Source organism: Pinus tabuliformis, chromosome 6, assembly GCF_031772625.1.
Source record: "Pinus tabuliformis cultivar Carrire ecotype Pingquan chromosome 6, CPIR1, whole genome shotgun sequence".
NCBI lineage: Eukaryota > Viridiplantae > Streptophyta > Pinopsida > Pinales > Pinaceae > Pinus > Pinus tabuliformis.
Window position 1 is genome coordinate 1,394,724,030 of NC_142292.1, and position 19,377 is coordinate 1,394,743,406.

Here is a 19,377-nt window from a genome sequence, read left to right on the forward strand (position 1 = left end):
TATTTGGAAAATTTGCATGCATACAACGTGTATGATGGATATGTTTCCCATCAATCTTGATGTTGTGGACCCATGTTGGGGTTAAGTGTAAATGCATGGTATACATGCATGTCTGTTGTGCTAATGATAATGTTCATATGGTTCATTGTGTAAATTACTTTGAAAAAGAGATGAAAAAAGAGAAATATTCATGCTATGTCTGGTTGGGATCAGATGGCATAAAAGGAAAGAATTTCCTGTGTACGCTACGTCTGGTTAGGATCAGATAGCGTTTACTGGCGAGACCAGTGTGATTGCGGTCGAGTAGGACCTGCGTTTACTGGCGAGACCAGTGTAGTTGCGGTCGAGTAGGACCTGCAAGTGCTTGGGTTGATGGCAATTACCTGCCCAGAGGGGTTGATGGTACTTGTCTGCCCGGAGTTGGGTTGATGGCAGCTATCTGCCCAGAGGGGTTGATGGTACTTGTCTGCCAGATTCATTCTCCCTGGAATTCTTGAGCTGGTTGGCCAGTGAAATTCCATGTTAGATCTGGTAAGGTCTCTATCAAAGAAACTATCTGGATGTCAAAAATGACTCGAGTTGGTTGTGAGAACCAATCTCCATGGATTGGGAATTCTTTAGTCCATTGTGGACTAATGGCTAAAGGAATTAACTAATCAGCTATATGTTATGTTAAAAAGGAATTTTACATATAGATGTGTAAAGTATGTTATGCACATTTAATAAGAAATGAGCTTAGTGCTCAATAAAGAATAAATGGAAATTTTAATTCCTTTATTGTGTTATTAATGTTGTGAACATCTTAGTGGGAGCTAAGACAATTCTTGCTTGATGCAGTGATTGACTGTTTCGATGATTAGAGAGCTAGGTGCTCTTTTGGTACTTCTCGAAGTACTTTACGAATGTCTTTAGTGAGAATTCGTTCAGTGTGCACGTGAGCAGTGATTCATCATTTGATGATTAGTGTTAATGCTCTTTAAGTACTTGTAAAAGTACTGTGATTTAGAAAGCATCTAATATTGCACAATTGATTGATAGTCAAAAGTGTCTCATTTGACTCAAAATATAGTGACTAATGTGGTTGAATTTGTTAGTCATATATTGCAGGAACTACTTACCATGGAAGGGTGAAGAATGGTCCAATCTTTATTAACAGGCTTACATGGAAGTATTCATGATTTTCAAGCATAAGATGGTAAGTTATGGTAAGTTGACACAGAGAATTGTTTATTATGAATGAATAAGGGCCAGGTGGTGGCGATTAGAAGTTGCACATTTTTGCAATTACGAATGATTAGGACTATTGATGCTTATAATTAATGATATTTCTTATGACTATATCATTACTACGTTGTTTGTCGGAATGAAATCGTTGATTTCAAAGAGAAAGGATCACATTTTGTGTGGATTAGATGGTAATACCACGAGTAAATATCAAAGTTCCGACGAAAGATGAACACCGAGGACGGTGTTCCTGTTAAGGGGGGGAGTATGTAATATACCTATGGTGATTTACCCCACGTAAATTAATTTTAAATTACCAATCAGTTATTCAAACCTGCGTAAAAGTAATTTTAAATTACATTTCAGTTACAACTAATTCTTGGCATTGGTTAAAGGGATCAGCAAGCACCCTAACAGGGGGGAGAGGAACAGGCAGAGGAAAGTTTCCAGAGAGAGAGAGCAAGTGGAAAAGTGGGTAAGTCTGATTGTGATCAGATAACCCAGCACAGTGGTGCATGAGTCTTGTTGAGGGCTGCAGGCCTGCAAGACGGCTCGGGGGCGAGAGTCCAGTGCAGTGGATCTCAAGGTTGGGAGGTTAAGAGCAGAAACATTGCAGGTGACTTTTGAAAGTAAGGACTTCAGTAGCAGGAATAACCAGGTACGCTTCCTCTAGTTGGTTAAAGAAAAAGCACAGGTATTTAAGAGTACAAGAAGATACAGTAGTTGTATTATTTCTTTAAGTTATTGTGGTATGATAGATAGGATAAAATTACAGTTTCTTTTCCAAGAAACTGTGATGGAAGGTGTGACTGTGTCACATCTGTAGAATGTATTCATTTAAGCTCGCACAGTTACAATGTGCTCAGCTTGGAGCCAACTAAGAACTGTGGAAATGGTAAGAGGGAACAGTACCATTTAACAGTAGGAACAATCAGAGAAATAAACTAAACAGAAAACCTTAATGTTCCAGGAATTTGGAGAGTAAAGATTTGGGAAACCGGAAAGGCCGAGCTGGCTATAAATATTATACAGACACAGAATCTGAGTTTGTATGTAAACAATATTAATGCATAAGTCAAAACTATAGTTACGAATTTAACCATGTGCAACTGTTCTTTAAATTAATGCTGTGTAAGCCGAACGAGATAGTGTAAATGAAAGGTTTATTCGAGAACGTTACGGTATTAACAATGCCGTGTGATCATGATATATTAAACCAACAACCCAGGAGCTGTACTATCATTTCAACCAATAGCTGTATAGCGGAACATGGACACGGACAGCAGTGATATAAAGAGAAGCATTATAAAGCTTAAACATTGACGCACGTCAAACCCTAACCTCAGAGCTTGGAACCGGTTACATTCATAGGAACAAGTTAAATTAACTGAGCATGTTGTACAGGAATCAAGATATAATATCGAACAAAAAACGTTAAGTAAGCACCTCGTCTAATAATAGCCATATAACCCTGCTAGTTGAGTTATGGCAAAGACTGTGCGCGGAGGGGTAAACCCTACATTCATAATGCGAATGCAGGACAACCCTTGTCGCCGTATGAAAATGCATATAAGAATTTGAACCGAACTGTAGAAAATCAAGTACAAATAAACCTTACGGAACTAAGTCATAATAACCTTAATGCAATAGAAATGCCATAACTGTAAATTTGTCGAGTATGAACGACAAACTTTCATATACACCAGAACGAAGATTTAAATGTCCATTAACAGATATGGATATGTATATATTCAGGAAACAGAGTCATTAAGAAACTGTAATAAAGTATTACATTAGCCATGAAGAAGTCCAGGCCGGACAAACAGAGGGGAGCCGCAGGTATTAACATGGCAAACGTTCTTAAACTCATACATAACCTTACAAATCCATCAACAGCTCGAAAGAGCTTTCAAACGAACAGACAATGTCAGATGAATCTGAAACCCTAGCTAGTTACATACATAAAACATAAGGCGTGGAAGCCATGAACCCTCATGCTGGATAGACCGCCAAATGAGGCCACCAGATTTAAAGTGCATAAGGGTTTTGAGCACGGTAATAACCTGAGACAATAGGCAGAAACAAGCCCTGTCTCAGCTGCATTCACCTTTCATCAAATCATGAAATTTACCATGAGAAGAAACTGTAAGCGGATAGGCATACCTTAGGATCTGTAGCAGCCAAACCCTCTGGCTCGCTGTGGAGGATAAATCGTGGACAGCGACGGATTTGTAACTATCTGTAAGCAGCAACAACCATAGTCAGGGTACCGACGATTACAGGAATACCAATAAACTGGAAGCTAACTGAAATGTAACATTTAAAGAGTACGCGGATCGAACCTGAGGCTGGTAGGAGGAAATGAGCAGGAGAGATTGCAGAGGGTTCTGTCGAAGAGCTCAGCTGTTGCTGAGTGAGCAAATGAACCAACGATGAATCCGCTGAACATATATATACCATGACAAACCCTAAAACGAGCTGGGCCGTCCGATAAGGGAGAGCAATCTCCATCGTTGAATTAGGCGGGAGGCCTGGCGCCAAACCCCAGAGCAGGTCAGCTCACCACCAGTCACATGGGCAGCACGTGATGCTGGGCCATCTGGCCACGGAAGCTGTGAGCTGGCTCCACAGTACTGCCATTTGGCGTTAACTTTGTACCAAAACATTAAAGCGAATCAAGCCAACTTATGTCAAACAAAATAACAAGCATCGGTAATGCGGAACTTAATCGAGGGAAGGGTTAAGTTATATATGATGCCGCAACATGAATTAACCAGTTATTAAATCAATTAACATATGCTTAAGGGGGTTACATTGTGAAAAGGGGAGTTACGTTGTAAGAGTGGTGACGGGTTCCACATAAGGTTAGGAGTATAGTAGTGTAGGGTGTGGGTAACGGGTAAGTTACCATACTATATATATATATAAAAATATTTACTGTTTTGACTTGAATTATGATGAGATCGTGACACCCAGGTGCAGGTAAGGACAAACATAATTTTTTTAAATAATTTTTTTTTATAAATATATATGATGATAAATAATATATAAAAATAATCCAATTATCTTTTCTCTTTTTTGTGAGCATATCATAATAAACCATAAATAAAAACGAATCATATTACATTCTCATTTGGTAAAATGACTCAGGACAAGAGGAAAGGGGATTATATTCTTCATAATAATAATATTAATATAAATAATAATTAATAATAAATAATAATAATTATTATTATTATTTAAAGTTATGTTAAAGATGCATGACTTTTTTTAATCTTTATAAAATAAGATATTTGCCAAAAAAATTATATACTCTATTTTCTTAAATTTAAATTTATAAGGTTTTGAAAAAATATTTATTTTTATCATTAAATTTTGAAAACAAATATAATCAAATTTTGAAAACAAATATAAACAAAATTTTATTAAATAATAATCACGATATAAAATAAAAGTTTTATTAAATGATAATAATAGTAATTATAAGGAGGTTAATATTGATTGATTATATTTTAAGAAAGTAACTAATTATGAAATACATATATTTAATTTTTGTGTTAAATTTTTTTTTTAAATTGTCTCGATATGAAATATTGGACCATGATTAACCATAGTCCATTGCCACATTGTGACATGGACAACCATGGTCAATCATGGTTAGACATGGTCAATAATTTTCAACCACACTTAACCATGGTCCAACAACGCATTGTGAAAAATATTGTATCAATACAAAAATCAATCATGTTGAACCATGGTTCATCATCATATTGTGATAGAGATTGTCTCAATATGTAAAACAAACATGGTTAACCATGCTTATTTTAGCGTTTATAATATTTATCATAGGGTTTAAATACCTTGGTTTATGATATTTATCTTAGGATTTACATAGGAATTTCTCAATATGAAATCAATCATGGCTAATCATGGTCCAATGCCACATTTTGACAAAGATTGTATCAATACGAAAATCAACAATGATTAACCATAGTCCAATGTCACATTGTGGCAAATATTGTATCGACATTACAATCAAGCATGGTAAACCATGGTCAAATTGCGACAAATATTGTCTCTTGGTCCAATGTCACATTGTGACAACCATGGTCCAACATCATATTGTGATAAAGATTGTCTCAATATGAAAATCAACCGTTGTCAACCATGGCCAACCATTTTCCAATGTCACATTGTGCCAAAGGTTGTCTCAATATGAAAATCAATCATGGTCAACCATAGTCCAATGTCGCATTGTGACAAAGATTATGTCAATATCAAAATCATCTATGGTCAACTAGGTCAACCATGTTTATATTAGGGTTTAAATATATATTTTGGGTTTATATATCATGGGTTTATAATAATCTTTTCTTAATATGAAAATCAATCATGGTCAACCATGGTCCAATGTCACATTGTGACAAAGATTGTCTCACTATGAAAATTAACTATGATCAACCATGGTCCAATGTCGCATTGTGACAAATATTGTCTCGACATTACAATCAATCATGTTCAACCATGGTCAATAACGATGGTCACATTGTGACAAAGATTGTCTCTTGGTCCAACATCACATTGTGACAACCATGGTCATCCATGGTTAACCATGATCCAATGATGCATTGTGAAAAATATTGTTTCAATATGAAAATCACCCACGACCAACCATTGTGCCAAAGGTTTTCTCAATATGAAAATTAATCATGGTCAACCATAGTCCAACGTTACATTGTGACAAATATTTTAGCAATACAAAAATCATCCGTGGTCAACCATGGTCATCCATGTTTATTTTAGGGTTTATAATATTTATCTTAGGGTTTATATACCTTGGGTTTATAATAGGATTTTGTCAATATCAAAATCAATCATGGTCAACCATGGTTAATAACCATAGTCACATTGTGACAAAGATTGTCTTTTGGTCGAGTGTCACATTGTGAAAACCATGGTCAACCATGACCAACCATTCTCGAATGTCACATTGTGCTAAAGGTTGTCTCAATATGAAAATCAATCATGGTCAACCATAGTCCAACATCACATTGTGATAAAGAATGTGTCAATATGAAAATGATATGTGGTCAACCATGCTTATTTTATGGTTTATATACCTTGGGTTTATAATATTTATCCCTTAGGTTTAATATTATTCCCTTGGCTTTTTAATATTAACCCCTTGGGTTTATAATATCAATCCCTTGGTCCAACATCACATTGTGACAACTATGGTCATCCGTCGCATTGTCAAAAAGATTGTCTCAATATAAAAATAACTATAGTCCACCATGTTTATTATAAGGTTTATAGTAATCATTATTTATTATTAATATTTTTAGTAAGAATATTATTGAGCATAGGAATAAAATCTTAAATCAAACTAAATAATAATTTGTTTCTTTAGGTTTGATAAACCAAAGTTTGGTCTCAATGGACGTTAACCACCACCACCATCATCATTATTTAATTAAAATGATTTAATATTATTCAATATTATTTAATATTTGTAAATTATTTAATAATAATAACAATAAAAATATTAATAATAATAATAATAATATTAATATTAATATTATTATTATTATTAAATCAATATTATTAAATAAAGAAATATTTATTATTAATAAATAATATTTAATTAATAATAATAATTATTAATTATTATTAATAATTAATTATTAAATGATTAATAAAAATTAATTAATAAATAATAGTTAATTATAATTAATTAATAATAACTGATAAATATTATTAAAAATTTAATAATAATAATAATAATAATTAATATTTATTTATTAATAAATAACAAATATTTATTATTAATAAATAAATATTTACTTATTATTATTAAAAATAATGGGTTTATTATTAATAAACTATTATTATCGATTATAATTATTATTATTGAAATTATTGTAATAAATTAGTTTTTAATATTATTTATTTATAGTTTGCGTGGTATGTACAATTGAAGCTTTAGATCTATATCAATTATATTTAATTAATTAAATATGAGTATGGCTAGTAATATACATCTATATATATCTCAAAAATAAACGAGAAACGGTAATTCGTAACTTCTGATTCATGATTCATATTTGGTATAGAATTCACATATTATTTATATATAAATTATATGAATGATTGTAATTTAGTTTTTATTAATGAAACGGATGAAATCTTTTGAAATAAAATTAAAGTGTCCGTGTTTTAGATGGTTTTCAGTTGGTTTATGGTTATTCCTCCGACCCCACTCCGCATACTGTGGCACTCCTTTTCCAAAAATCTTTCGTGAATGTGGAAAGTTGTGGGATCCGTAGGATAAGCTTGGCATCTAGCCAAAAGCACCAGGGACAATAATGGCAGTCTGAACGAATATTTCAAGTACAGGGGGAGGAAGGATCATGGGAATCGCTATACCGTATCAAAATCTTTTTCCCACTTCCAGGAAGCGAAGACATCAGACAACGTAGGGTTTTAATTATTGTGGTTGCCTAGTAACTTTAGTGCAGGTATGCTGGGTGAATCTGAGCTAGCCTTATAAATATCTTATAGTGCAGTGTCATTGCCGAGATTTCGCTTGGCACTTCACAAACCCCACGGACAAAATCTCTCACGATTTCGTGTGATTAATGCTATTAGTCGGATGCAATAAAGCAAATGCAAGTAAAACAAAAAATTGGATTGGCAGGCACCCTTATCATTCATCTAAATGCGTAGATTACCAAGATTCTTTTAAACAGGATTAGACACAGCCCCACCAGCACAATCTTTCACTATCTCATCCAATTATCAATTATGATCGACCAGCAGTTAGCTTCATATTCATCTAAAGGCTCAGTGTCACTGCCAAGACTCCTATTCACAGACCCCCACCAGGAGAATGTCTCACCGTTTCATCTAATTCTAAAGTAGAGGCCGATAGGATGTGAGAAAGGAAAAGATCTATCAGAAAAGCTTTGTAATCATATCAAAGCGCACAGCCATTGACAAGATTCGTATCAGCGGAGTTGTATAGGACTCCACCCATGGAACCTATGATGATTTGAACTGACTATCAGTTCTTAAAACATACTTGAAAGAGAAGGCCGGTTGAATCTGTGAACCCATCTCGGTTCGATCCCCCGAGGGAATCCGAGCTGTCGTTTGCCCGCCTAACAAACAAGAATTTTGTGTATATATATTCTTAAAATCGAATTTGACAATGGCGTGTATATATATATATATATATATAAATCGAATTTAACAATGAGGTTGGTGGTCGTGTATTACATTAACCCACTATAAACTCTAAATACCTAAACATAACTCTTCCATATGCAAGTGCCTAAACATAATTCTTCCATATGTCAAGTGTGAATCAGGAGATTTGAACCTCTTCATTACGATTCTTCCCGGACAATGGTGTATATAGCTTTAGTGACTGTTATAATATGAAACGGCATGTAGCTTTTATTCAGCTATGGAGAATCGTTTGAATGGAAAAAGCTTTACTTTTTATGCATCATAAAATATAAAAGGTATAGTTGCTCATGAGCTGGGAGTCTAAACGAAAAAGTGAAAGAATCTGCTTGTCTGGGGAGTGGGATTCCACAATAATAATTGGAAAAAATATCACTGATGTCTCAAATAGTTCAATTCTCCGTTCATATCTGTCAAGTTCATAGATACCCATTGATCCTTGCGACTAAGGGAGGTACTCTGCTTCCTATAAATTCAATGGATCTCACGGAGGACAACATAATCTTCCCTTCATCCTTTTGTATCCTCTTGTTAGTTGTTCTCCTAATCTCCGGAAATGTCTCTAGGGAGTTGTAGACAAGATATGGCTAGGCAATTGGCTAGATCTTTCGATGCCTGCAAATGGCTGCTTATTACTTTCACGCTCTTCATCTCAGTATTTCCTCTGATCCAATGCAGGCATGTAGCCAACTTTCCCGTACATGAAGTAGTTGGTGTAGGATTACCAGAGGAACCCCTTATTGGATTGAGAATAGATCTTGTGCGTACAGATTCACCGCTTTCTCCATTCTCTCCAGGAAATATTACATCCACTGACCGTCTGAAACGAGCGATCAAACGCAGTCAAGACAGACTACAGAAACTGCAGAGATCTGTTGATGAAGTGAGGGCAGTGGAGGCTCCAGTATATGCAGGAAATGGAGAATTTCTCATGAAGATGGCGATTGGTACGCCATCATTATCCTTTTCTGCAATTCTGGACACCGGCAGCGACCTCACATGGACGCAGTGTAAGCCCTGCAGTGATTGCTATAGGCAGCCAACTCCAATCTTTGATCCCTCCCACTCTTCCAGTTATAGTAAGGTCCCCTGCTCAAGTTCTCTTTGCCAAGCTCTTCCGATGTATTCTTGCAGTGGTTCAAATTGCGAATACTTGTATACTTATGGTGACCAGTCCTCCACGGAGGGTATCCTTGCTTACGAGAGCTTTACCCTTTCTTCTCAATCCCTTCCCCATATTGCGTTTGGCTGCGGGCAGGACAATGAAGGAGGTGGCTTTACCCAAGGAGGTGGATTAGTAGGCTTCGGCCGAGGTCCTCTGTCCTTCATCTCACAGCTTGGCCAGTCTGTGGGTAACAAGTTTTCTTACTGTCTCGTCTCTGTTACTGATCCACCTTCCAAAACCAGTCCTTTGTTTATAGGCCAGACCGCTAGTTTGAAGGCGAAGACTTTCAGTTCGACTCCCCTGGTTCAAAGCAGATCGAAGCCAACTTTCTATTATCTTTCGTTGGAGGGAATCAGCGTTGGTGGCCAATTATTGGACATCCCTGATGGTACTTTTGATCTTCAATTCGATGGGAATGGCGGGGTTATCATAGACTCCGGAACCACTCTCACATATCTTGAACAAACTGGATATGACGCTGTGAAGGAAGCAGTGATCTCATCAGTTAGTCTCCCGCAGGTTGATGGGTCTAAGATTGGGCTGGACCTGTGTTTTGACCAACAATCTGCCTCTTCAACTTCAAACTTTCCGACAATAACTTTCCACTTCGAAGGAGCAGATTTCAATTTGCCAAAAGAGAACTACATATATACTGATGCCAGTGGCATAGCATGCCTTGCAATGTTGCCCAGCAATGGGATGTCAATATTCGGTAACATTCAACAGCAGAACTACCAAATACTCTATGACAACGGGAGGAACGTGCTGTCCTTTGCTCCAACGGTCTGTGATACGTGGTAAGTTGTAAGCAAGAAGATAGGCTATGGTGCTTAGTGTTTGCTAAGGTTATCGCTTTTTTCTCTATACATATCTTGTACTTCTGTAACGCTTCGACGCAAAAAGTAACAACATAGGCTATGGTGCTCAGGGTTATGGATTTTTCCAAATCTATATATTTTGTAATTTCCTACTACTGCTGTAACCGTTTGGACGCAACAATATTTACATATTGTGTATTTATAGATAAATAAAGAGCGTTGTTATAGCCTGTTCAAAATTCTTAAATCCGGGATCCGTTTATGTCAATGGAATCGATAAATTGAAGGCTATTACTAGGATAACAAGGTGGACTAAATATTTCTCCTGTAAAATTGGTTATCAGACTAATAGGTGTTTGTCAGAATCAAAATCTAGATATCATATTATATGAATAAGGATATATGCTTGAAAATGGTGTTCCCTTCTAAATCATTCGAGGTGATGGCAGCAGTAGTTGTGAGGTCATTGGAGAAGTTAAGCAGCTAATGACTCCACAGGTAAATGGTCGAGGAATCTTTATTCAATCCTTTGAAACAGACGGTCGAGGAATCTTTATTCAATCCTTTGAAACAGACCCCAATGGGCCAGGCAAATGATGCAAAGTTTCTTTGGCTTCTATGCTGTGAAAGATTTAATTTGTGAGTTTTCCTAATAACTTTAAACCCCAACCAAGATCTACTCCTTTGTAAGAAATTGAAATTAATGCACAGCGGAACTTACTTTCCATCCTCAAAGGCTCCTGGTCTTGACTTGAGTTATTGGCTCTTGAATTCTTCCAAGAACTTGCAATCCTTTTCTCTGGCTATCCTAAATGACAGAGTATCTAGTCTTCAATGGAGCAGACTATCTTTCTGAGATGATTGCAAGCCTTGGAGACTCAGCCCTTTTATAACAGTGCAAAACCCCAATCCTAGGGCAACTGAAATTTAGCTGAAACAAGTCTGTCAAGAAATCTGAAATTTCAGATTTTGAAATCAATCAATCAATCAATCAATCATAATAGATTCTGATTTCCTTATTCAGCTCAAATTTATTACTGCTATTATTTTAATCAATTATAATCGGTCCATTAACAATTATAATTGATTAACATTATTCTATATGTATTTGTATCCAAATCCTTATTTAAATACGTATAATGCCATGACTTGATTAATCACATTATTTGGCATATTTTAATCATTATATAAATGTAATCTTGCTGACAGTATTTGACATCATAATCACAATGCACGTATGTCCAACTTAATTATTGTAATCAGACGTCTCTAAATCCAACAATCTCCCACATGGACAAGTGCAACCTTTTGATTATATATCCTTAACTTTATTGCATGCAACTTTTCTGTCTTTACTTATCGTATTTCTTAAACAATTCCGTCCATCAATTATGCTAACAAAGGACTTAAGCGGCATTTGTCACATTTATTCGCAACTAAACTGACATAAATCACGCTGCCAACATAACTGAATGACATGAATCTGATTTGGACATATAGTTTAGAAATTTCACGCAAGTGTGATTAGACGTGCCTATTTCTAATTGAGTCACCTTTACTTTACTTTATGAGGCCAAAAATTTAAACTTTAAAGAAAGAAATAATGAAACTGAAACTGAATGCAACTTGTATATATCATCAAAATTGTTTACAATTGCATTACATAGAACATCAGAACTTAAAACATATTCAGACTCCCACATTTTTCTAATTATCCTAAACAGATATTACACCCATACAAGCAACATGTTGGTGAAACTTCTTGCGTGGTAATCCTTTAGTAAGAGGATCCACAATCATGGAGTCTGTACCTATGTGTTTTATACATAATTCATTATTCTGCACTCTCTCTTTTACAACCAAAAACTTAATGTCAATGTACTTCGACTTTGACGAACTTCGGTTGTTGGTTGCGTATAACACTGCTGAATTGTTGTCACATAATAATTTGAGTGGTTTCTGAATAGAATCCACAATTTTCAGACTTGTGACGAAGTTCTTCAGCCATACGCCATGATTAGATGCTTCAAAACATGCAACAAATTCAGCTGCCATAGTGGAGGAGGCTACCAATGACTGTTTAGCGCTCTTCCATGACACAGCACCACCTGCCATCATAAAGATGTATCCTGATGTTGACTTCATGCTGTCGACACATCCTCCAAAATCAGAATCGGTGTATCCAATGACCTTGAGCTGTTCCGATCTCCGATACATGAGCATATAGTCCCTTGTTCTCTTTAGGTATCTCAACACTCGCTTGGCTGCCTTCCAGTGTTCCATACCTGGGTTACTCAAATATCTCCCTAGCATTCCGGTAATGAACGCAATATCCGGACGCGTGCATACTTGTGCATACATGATGCTACCCACGGCTGAGGCATAGGGAATATCTTTCATGAAGTTTTTATCTAAGTCAGTTTGGGGACATTGTTTCAGACTAAACTTATCTCCTTTTGATATAGGGGTATCTCCTGGTTTGTTGTTTTGCATGCCAAATCTTGTTAGAATCTTATCGATATAGTTCCTCTGGGATAACCTTAGAATACCTTGAGATCTATCTCTAAGTATTTCAATCCCTAGAACAAATGATGCATCACCAAGATCTTTCATTTCAAAGTTCTTAAATAAGAAATTCTTAGTTTGATGCAACATGTCCTTATCGTTACTGGCAAGCAATATGTCATCTACATATAAAACCAAGAAAATAAATTTACTCCCACAGAACTTAAGGTATATACATTCATCTACTATGTTAGACTCAAAACCAAATGAGCTAATAACTTGGTGAAACTTATAATACCATTGTCGAGATGCTTGTTTTAGCCCATAGATAGATTTCTTAAGTCTGCAAACCATAGACCCTGCATCACCTGATACAAAGTTTTCTGGCTGCTTCATATAGATTGTTTCATCAATGTCACCATTGAGAAACGCCGTCTTTACATCCATCTGATGAAGTTCTAAATCATAATGTGCTACAAGCGCCAATATAATCCTTAAAGAGTCTTTCGATGAAACTGGAGAGAAAGTCTCTTTATAATCAATGCCTTCTTTTTGTGTGAAACCTTTCGCAACAATACGTGCCTTGTATTTTTCAACATTGCATTTAGAATCCCTCTTAGTCTTAAATATCCATTTGCAGCCAACGGGTTTCTTGTCTTTAGGCAACGGAACGATATCCCAAACGTCATTGTCATACATAGATTTCATCTCTTCATTCATGGCATTAATCCACATTTGAGAGTTAGAGCTTTCCACAGCTTGTTTGATATTAACAGGATCATTTTCAAACATGCCAATGTCAAACTCATGTTCTTGAAGATATGCATAATCCTTTGATTGTGTAGATCTTTTCTCTCTAGTAGATCTCCTAATTGGCACAGGCTCTAGATTTTCTTGAGGTTCATTTACAACTTGATCTTCAACAGGAGGAAGAACATCATTACCAACTTCTGACTCTCCCACAGGCCCTAGGCCATCAACATTTGTCATGTCAATGTGAGGGTTTGGGTTGGGTTCAGGTCCATTTGTGTTCCCTATTCCATGTTGAGTTTCTAACTGAGTTGTTTGGGATGATGAAGTTTGCACATTGTCAAAAGATGTATTTCTAAACGCAATCGGAATTTGAACAAAACTAGGACTTTGGTCCATAGTCTCATTCGCATTCGTCTCTTCTTCTTCAAAAATACTATCTTTTGTCATATCTCCCCCCACAAACTCATTATCCTCAAAAAATTTTGCACTTCCTGACTCGAAAACTGTATGTTCTGTTGGATTATAGAATTTGAACCCCCTAGATCGTTCAGAATAGCCTATAAAGTAACAACTAACGGTTCTTTCGTCCAGTTTCTTTTTGCTTGGCTTATAAGGCCTAGCTTCACATGGACATCCCCAAACTCTCAAATGATTCAAGCTAGGCTTGCGCCCAACCCATAACTCGTAAGGGGTCTTGTTAGCTGCTTTAGTAGGCACTCTATTAAGTATGTATGCTGCAGTCTTTAAGGCTTCTCCCCACAAATTCTCAGGTAGAGTTGTATGAGCAATCATACTTCTCACCATGTCTTTAAGGGTGCGATTTCGTCGCTCAACAACACCATTCATTGCAGGCGAACCTGGCAACGTATACTGAGGCACAATTCCGCATTCCTCTAAGTATTTTGCAAAGGGACCTTGACGCTGTTCTCCTGATCCATCATAACGACCGTAGTATTCACCATCACGATCAGAACGAATGGACTTTATACGTTTGTTACGTTGTAACTCAACTTCCGTTTTGAACTTTATGAACACGTCTAATGCTTCCGCCTTTTCTTTTATTAAGTAAATATGACCATATCTTGAATAATCATCTATGAATGTGATAAAGTAACGGTCACCATTTCTTGTAGCCTTTGGAAAAGGACCACAGATATCCGTATGAATTAATTCTAAGACATCATTACACCTTTTTGCATCATACTTACGTTTATTAGTTTGTTTTCCCTTTATACAATTTACACAATCACTTAAGTTTGTAAAATCTAAAGGTTGGAGAATATCATTAGACACAAGATGTTCTATCCTTTTCATAGAGATATGTCCTAATCGCTTGTGCCATAATGTTGCAGATTTCTCACAAGTTAATTTACGTTTTCTATTATCTATATGCAGTGCCTCTGAATGTGAAGTGTCTATATCTAGAAAATAAAGATTATCATAAGAAGACAGGATACTAGAAGCAAGAAGCTTAGAATCTTGACACAAACTGAAATTTCCATTACCAAATGAACATACATAACCATTTTTGTCCAAATAAGATGTAGAAATTAGGTTCCTTCTGAAAGATGGAACCACTAAAGCATCAAAACTTAAATAAAATCCTGTCTTACATAATAATCTAAATTTTCCTATGCTTTCCACTTCTACTTTATTGCCATTTCCTACGTAAACGTAGCGCTCTGCCTCACTTGGCTTGCGATGGCTTAGGCAACCCTGCATCGACATACTGATGTTAGTCGTTGCACCTGAATCTATCCACCAAGTATATCTAGATACAGAACTTAAATTAACTTCAGAACAAACCAAAGCAAGAGACATACCTTTCTTTGCCAACCATGCATGATAGTTGGTGCAGAATTTCTTTGTATGTCCTGGCGCTTTGCAGAAAAAACAGTTCCTTTCTCCTGCTTTCGCAGGAGTATCTTCCTTCTTGCTTTTCTGCGCGGCATTGTTTGCCGCTACCTTGGTAGGTCCCTTTTCCTTGGCAGTAAACTTGCGCTTCTTGCCTTTACCCTTAGGATTAGATGTTACTACATGAGCACTTTCTCCCTTAGTCATTTTCTATCTCTCTTCCTCCTGCACCAACCGAGCCTCAAACTCAGGTAATGTCCACGTCTCTTTTTGACAATTATAAGTCATCTTGAATTGACTAAAGTTAGACGGGAGAGACAGAAAAATGAACTCAATGAGAACCTCATCAGAGATGTCATAATTATGCCCTTTCAAGGCACATTGAAGTCTTGTCATCTCAATAACATGCTCTCTAACCCCTTCTTTTCCCTTGTATTTTATTGTTGCCAACTTCACAAAGAGTGTACTAACATCAGTCTTTTTACTCTTTGTGAATTTTTCTTCAAGGGCCTTAAGGTATTCAATAGCGCCTGTCTCTGTATTAGGTATGATGCCTCGAAAAGTCTCATGGATCGTTTGCTTCATCGCCATTATGCACATGCGATCTGAATGCTCCCATCTAGCAATATCAGCCTTCTCTTGAGGAGTTACCTCACTCTCTTTATTAGGCTTGGGGCGATCAAATCTCAGTGCTGTGTCCAATTGCATGATCCCTAAGACTAATTTCAGCTTTTCCTCCCACTGTTTGAAATTGTTCCCCATGAGGGGCTTAATCTGACTTAGACTTAACATTATGTTTGGATCTAAAAAATTCAAGAACAAGGAAATAATTTAGATACGATGCGTCACGATTTAATCATAATTCTAAAATCTATCTAAAGGCATGTGTAAAACTATTTGCTCAATTAAAACTTTAGCCAAAACACCATTCAGTAATGAAACACCTTTGGGTGCAATCATTACCTTCAGGCAACCCTTATGCACCAAACAACTTAGCAGGCGCCAACCCTCCTTTGGGAAAGCTAACACCCACGTCCATTGCCAGCACGTTACTTCAACTTGTCATGAGTCATCCTTGCAATCGTCTTACAGAGAGCGGTTCGTTTGCGAACATCAATGCTTGACTCATGCGAAAACAACACATGTATACCAAACACCGTCTTTAGTTAGATTCCAAAATTATGTCTAAAACCTAATCTAGGACGTACCTATAGAATCCACTCGTCCTATATAGAATACAGTATCTCATAACTCTTTTAAATTTAATATGTCAACTATATTCATCAAAATAATTATTAGGTTTTAGTAAAACTTTAGCAGTTTCTACAATGATTACCTTTTAGAAATGCTTCAATAATTTATTTAGAGAATACTAAATAATTTATTTAGAGAATACTAAATTTTATGGTTGCCATGATTAGCATCATTGTGATAAAATCCGAATTTAGTATTATATCAATAATTAACGTTAATACAAATTTTATGCCATAATTAACATTATTGTGATAAAATCCGAATTTGGTATTATATCAGTAATTAACGTTAATACAAATTTTTATGCCATAATTAGCATTATTGCGATCAATTTAGAATTCAGTATTATACCCTTTAATTGGTGTTAATACCAATTTTAAATAATATCTAAATCCTAATAATTAGCCTAAATATACAACGTTTTGTTTTCAGTAATTGAAAAATGCGTAGTCAAACTATCAGACTATTCCAGTGGATTGAAAAATAGATAACAATATGTTGACAATTTTCCATTAGAAAAGCGGACTGTGGGCATGTGATTGATGAAATCTCAGCCATAGGGAGGAAAGTTGGTTTTCACTATTATTGGAATATAGTTATTGTTACCCACATCCACAATCGAAACTCCAAAAAACAAATAGAGCAGACAAAAAAAAAAAAAAAAAAAAAAAATCGAATCTGCAATATTCTTTTCTACTTCATAGAACAAATAACATGGAGGAAAAAAACCAGGAAAGGAGACTGCGACGTCAACATTTTTTTTTTTTTTCGTGTAGGAAAGAGACTCGATGGGCACCAATATAGATATGGGTTTGTGAGCTTATTAATTTATGCATGTCAAATCGTTGATTTGTCTCCATAACTGTTAAACTGGCATATCACCCACTCGAGTGAATGACCACGAGTTGGTGGGGTCCTTCAACATGTCTTTATAACGTAGACTGAATGGATGAGCACCAAATCCAATAGAGATGTAGGTCTACGAGCTTATTAATTTGTGCTTTCCAGGTATTAATAGGGTTTTCCGAAAATATTAGCCCGTCAAAAATACGTGTTGGACATTACAAGAGGCATCACCACAATTAAAAACTTCAACCGTAAGATACAGGTAAAATACATTGTGACGGGAAAAATGTCCATCAAAGTCCAACCCTGAGACCGATTATTGGTAGTTGGACAAAGCGCCATATAATTACTTATTACAGTACTTTATGTTCATTAACTAAAAAATAGAGAAATTTAAACCTGATTCTGTCTCATTGAAATAAAAAAATACGATTAAGCAAGTCCGTCCGCCAGTAATTGAAACAGTACGTCCGTAAGTGCCTAATAACATGAAGTTACAGTTGGCCCTGATCTTTGGCAGCTCAAACTCAAAACGAAATTTAAAAAACAGTTAATCTTCAAAAAAAAAATCAGTTAATCTTCAAAAAACAAGCACGGATTCTTACATAAGGGTGCTCTGATACCAATTGAAAGATTTACTTTGTGGGTTTTCCTAATTACTTTAAACCCCAACCAAGATCTACTCCTTTGTAAGAAATTAAAATTAATGCACAGCGGAACTTACTTTCCATCCTCAAAGGCTCCTGGTCTTGACTTGAGTTATTGGCTCTTGAATCCTTCCAAGAACTTGCAATCCTTTTCTCTGGCTATCCTAAATGACAGAGTATCCAGTCTTCAATGGAGCAGACTATCTTTCTGAGATGATTGCAAGCCTTGGAGACTCAGCCCTTTTATAGCAGTGCAAAACCCCAATCCTAGGGCAGCTGAAATTTAGCTGAAACAAGTCTGTCAAGAAATCTGAAATTTCAGATTTTGAAATCAATCAATCAATCAATCAGAATAGATTCTGATTTCCTTATTCAGCTCAAATTTATTACTGCTATTATTTTAATCAATTATAATCGGTCCATTAACAATTATAATTGATTAACATTATTCTATATGTATTTGTATCCAAATCCTTATTTAAATACGTATAATGCCATGACTTGATTAATCACATTATTTGGCATATTTTAATCATTATATAAATGTAATCTTGCTGACAGTATTTGACATCATAATCACAATGCACGTATGTCCAACTTAATTATTGTAATCAGACGTCTCTAAATCCAACATGGTGATCTGTCGCATAAGGAAGAAACGGTAATATGACAGGTCAACTGTCAAATCAAATTACTTGTAAATTCAATCAATTTGATCAACAGTAAAAATTTGACTAAAATGGTACGTTGCGTCCTATGCATATCAGCGGTAAATTATGGTCTAAGGTGGGTTATTCATTCCCATTCCATAGGGCTTAGCTCGGAGCAATACCATATCATAGAGAGTTTATATAGTTTATATTAGGATATAGGTAGAGGAAAAAATATATATATTGAATATATAATAAAGGGTTAAGGGTTTTAGATGGGTGAACTAAAAATTAATGAAAAAATATGCAGGGTATGAAAAAAATAGATATTTTTTTTTTTTTTTTTTTTTTTTTTAAAAGGCGGAAAAATCTATCAAACTCAGTTTGTCAAACTAACAGCCATCTCTGGCTGC

General features: G+C 35.7%; 2 protein-coding genes across 2 annotated transcripts; one reads left to right on the forward strand and one right to left on the reverse strand.

Moving 5' to 3' along the window:
- Positions 1–2,934: 2,934 nt before the first annotated feature.
- On the reverse strand, positions 2,935–3,735 carry LOC149263845 (uncharacterized). Its single transcript, XM_089391263.1, has 3 exons — positions 3,567–3,735; positions 3,388–3,463; positions 2,935–3,287 (listed from the first exon to the last, which is right to left on the reverse strand). The coding sequence occupies exons 1-3, from the start codon at positions 3,733–3,735 to the stop codon at positions 3,170–3,172; spliced, it is 363 nt and encodes a 120-aa protein (XP_089247389.1). The 3' UTR covers positions 2,935–3,169.
- Positions 3,736–8,961: 5,226 nt separating this feature from the next.
- Positions 8,962–10,696, forward strand: LOC149263846 (aspartic proteinase nepenthesin-2-like). The gene has a single exon (XM_089388470.1). It carries the CDS (start codon positions 9,029–9,031, stop codon positions 10,436–10,438), a length of 1,410 nt encoding a protein of 469 aa, XP_089244596.1. The 5' UTR covers positions 8,962–9,028; the 3' UTR covers positions 10,439–10,696.
- Positions 10,697–19,377: the final 8,681 nt, after the last annotated feature.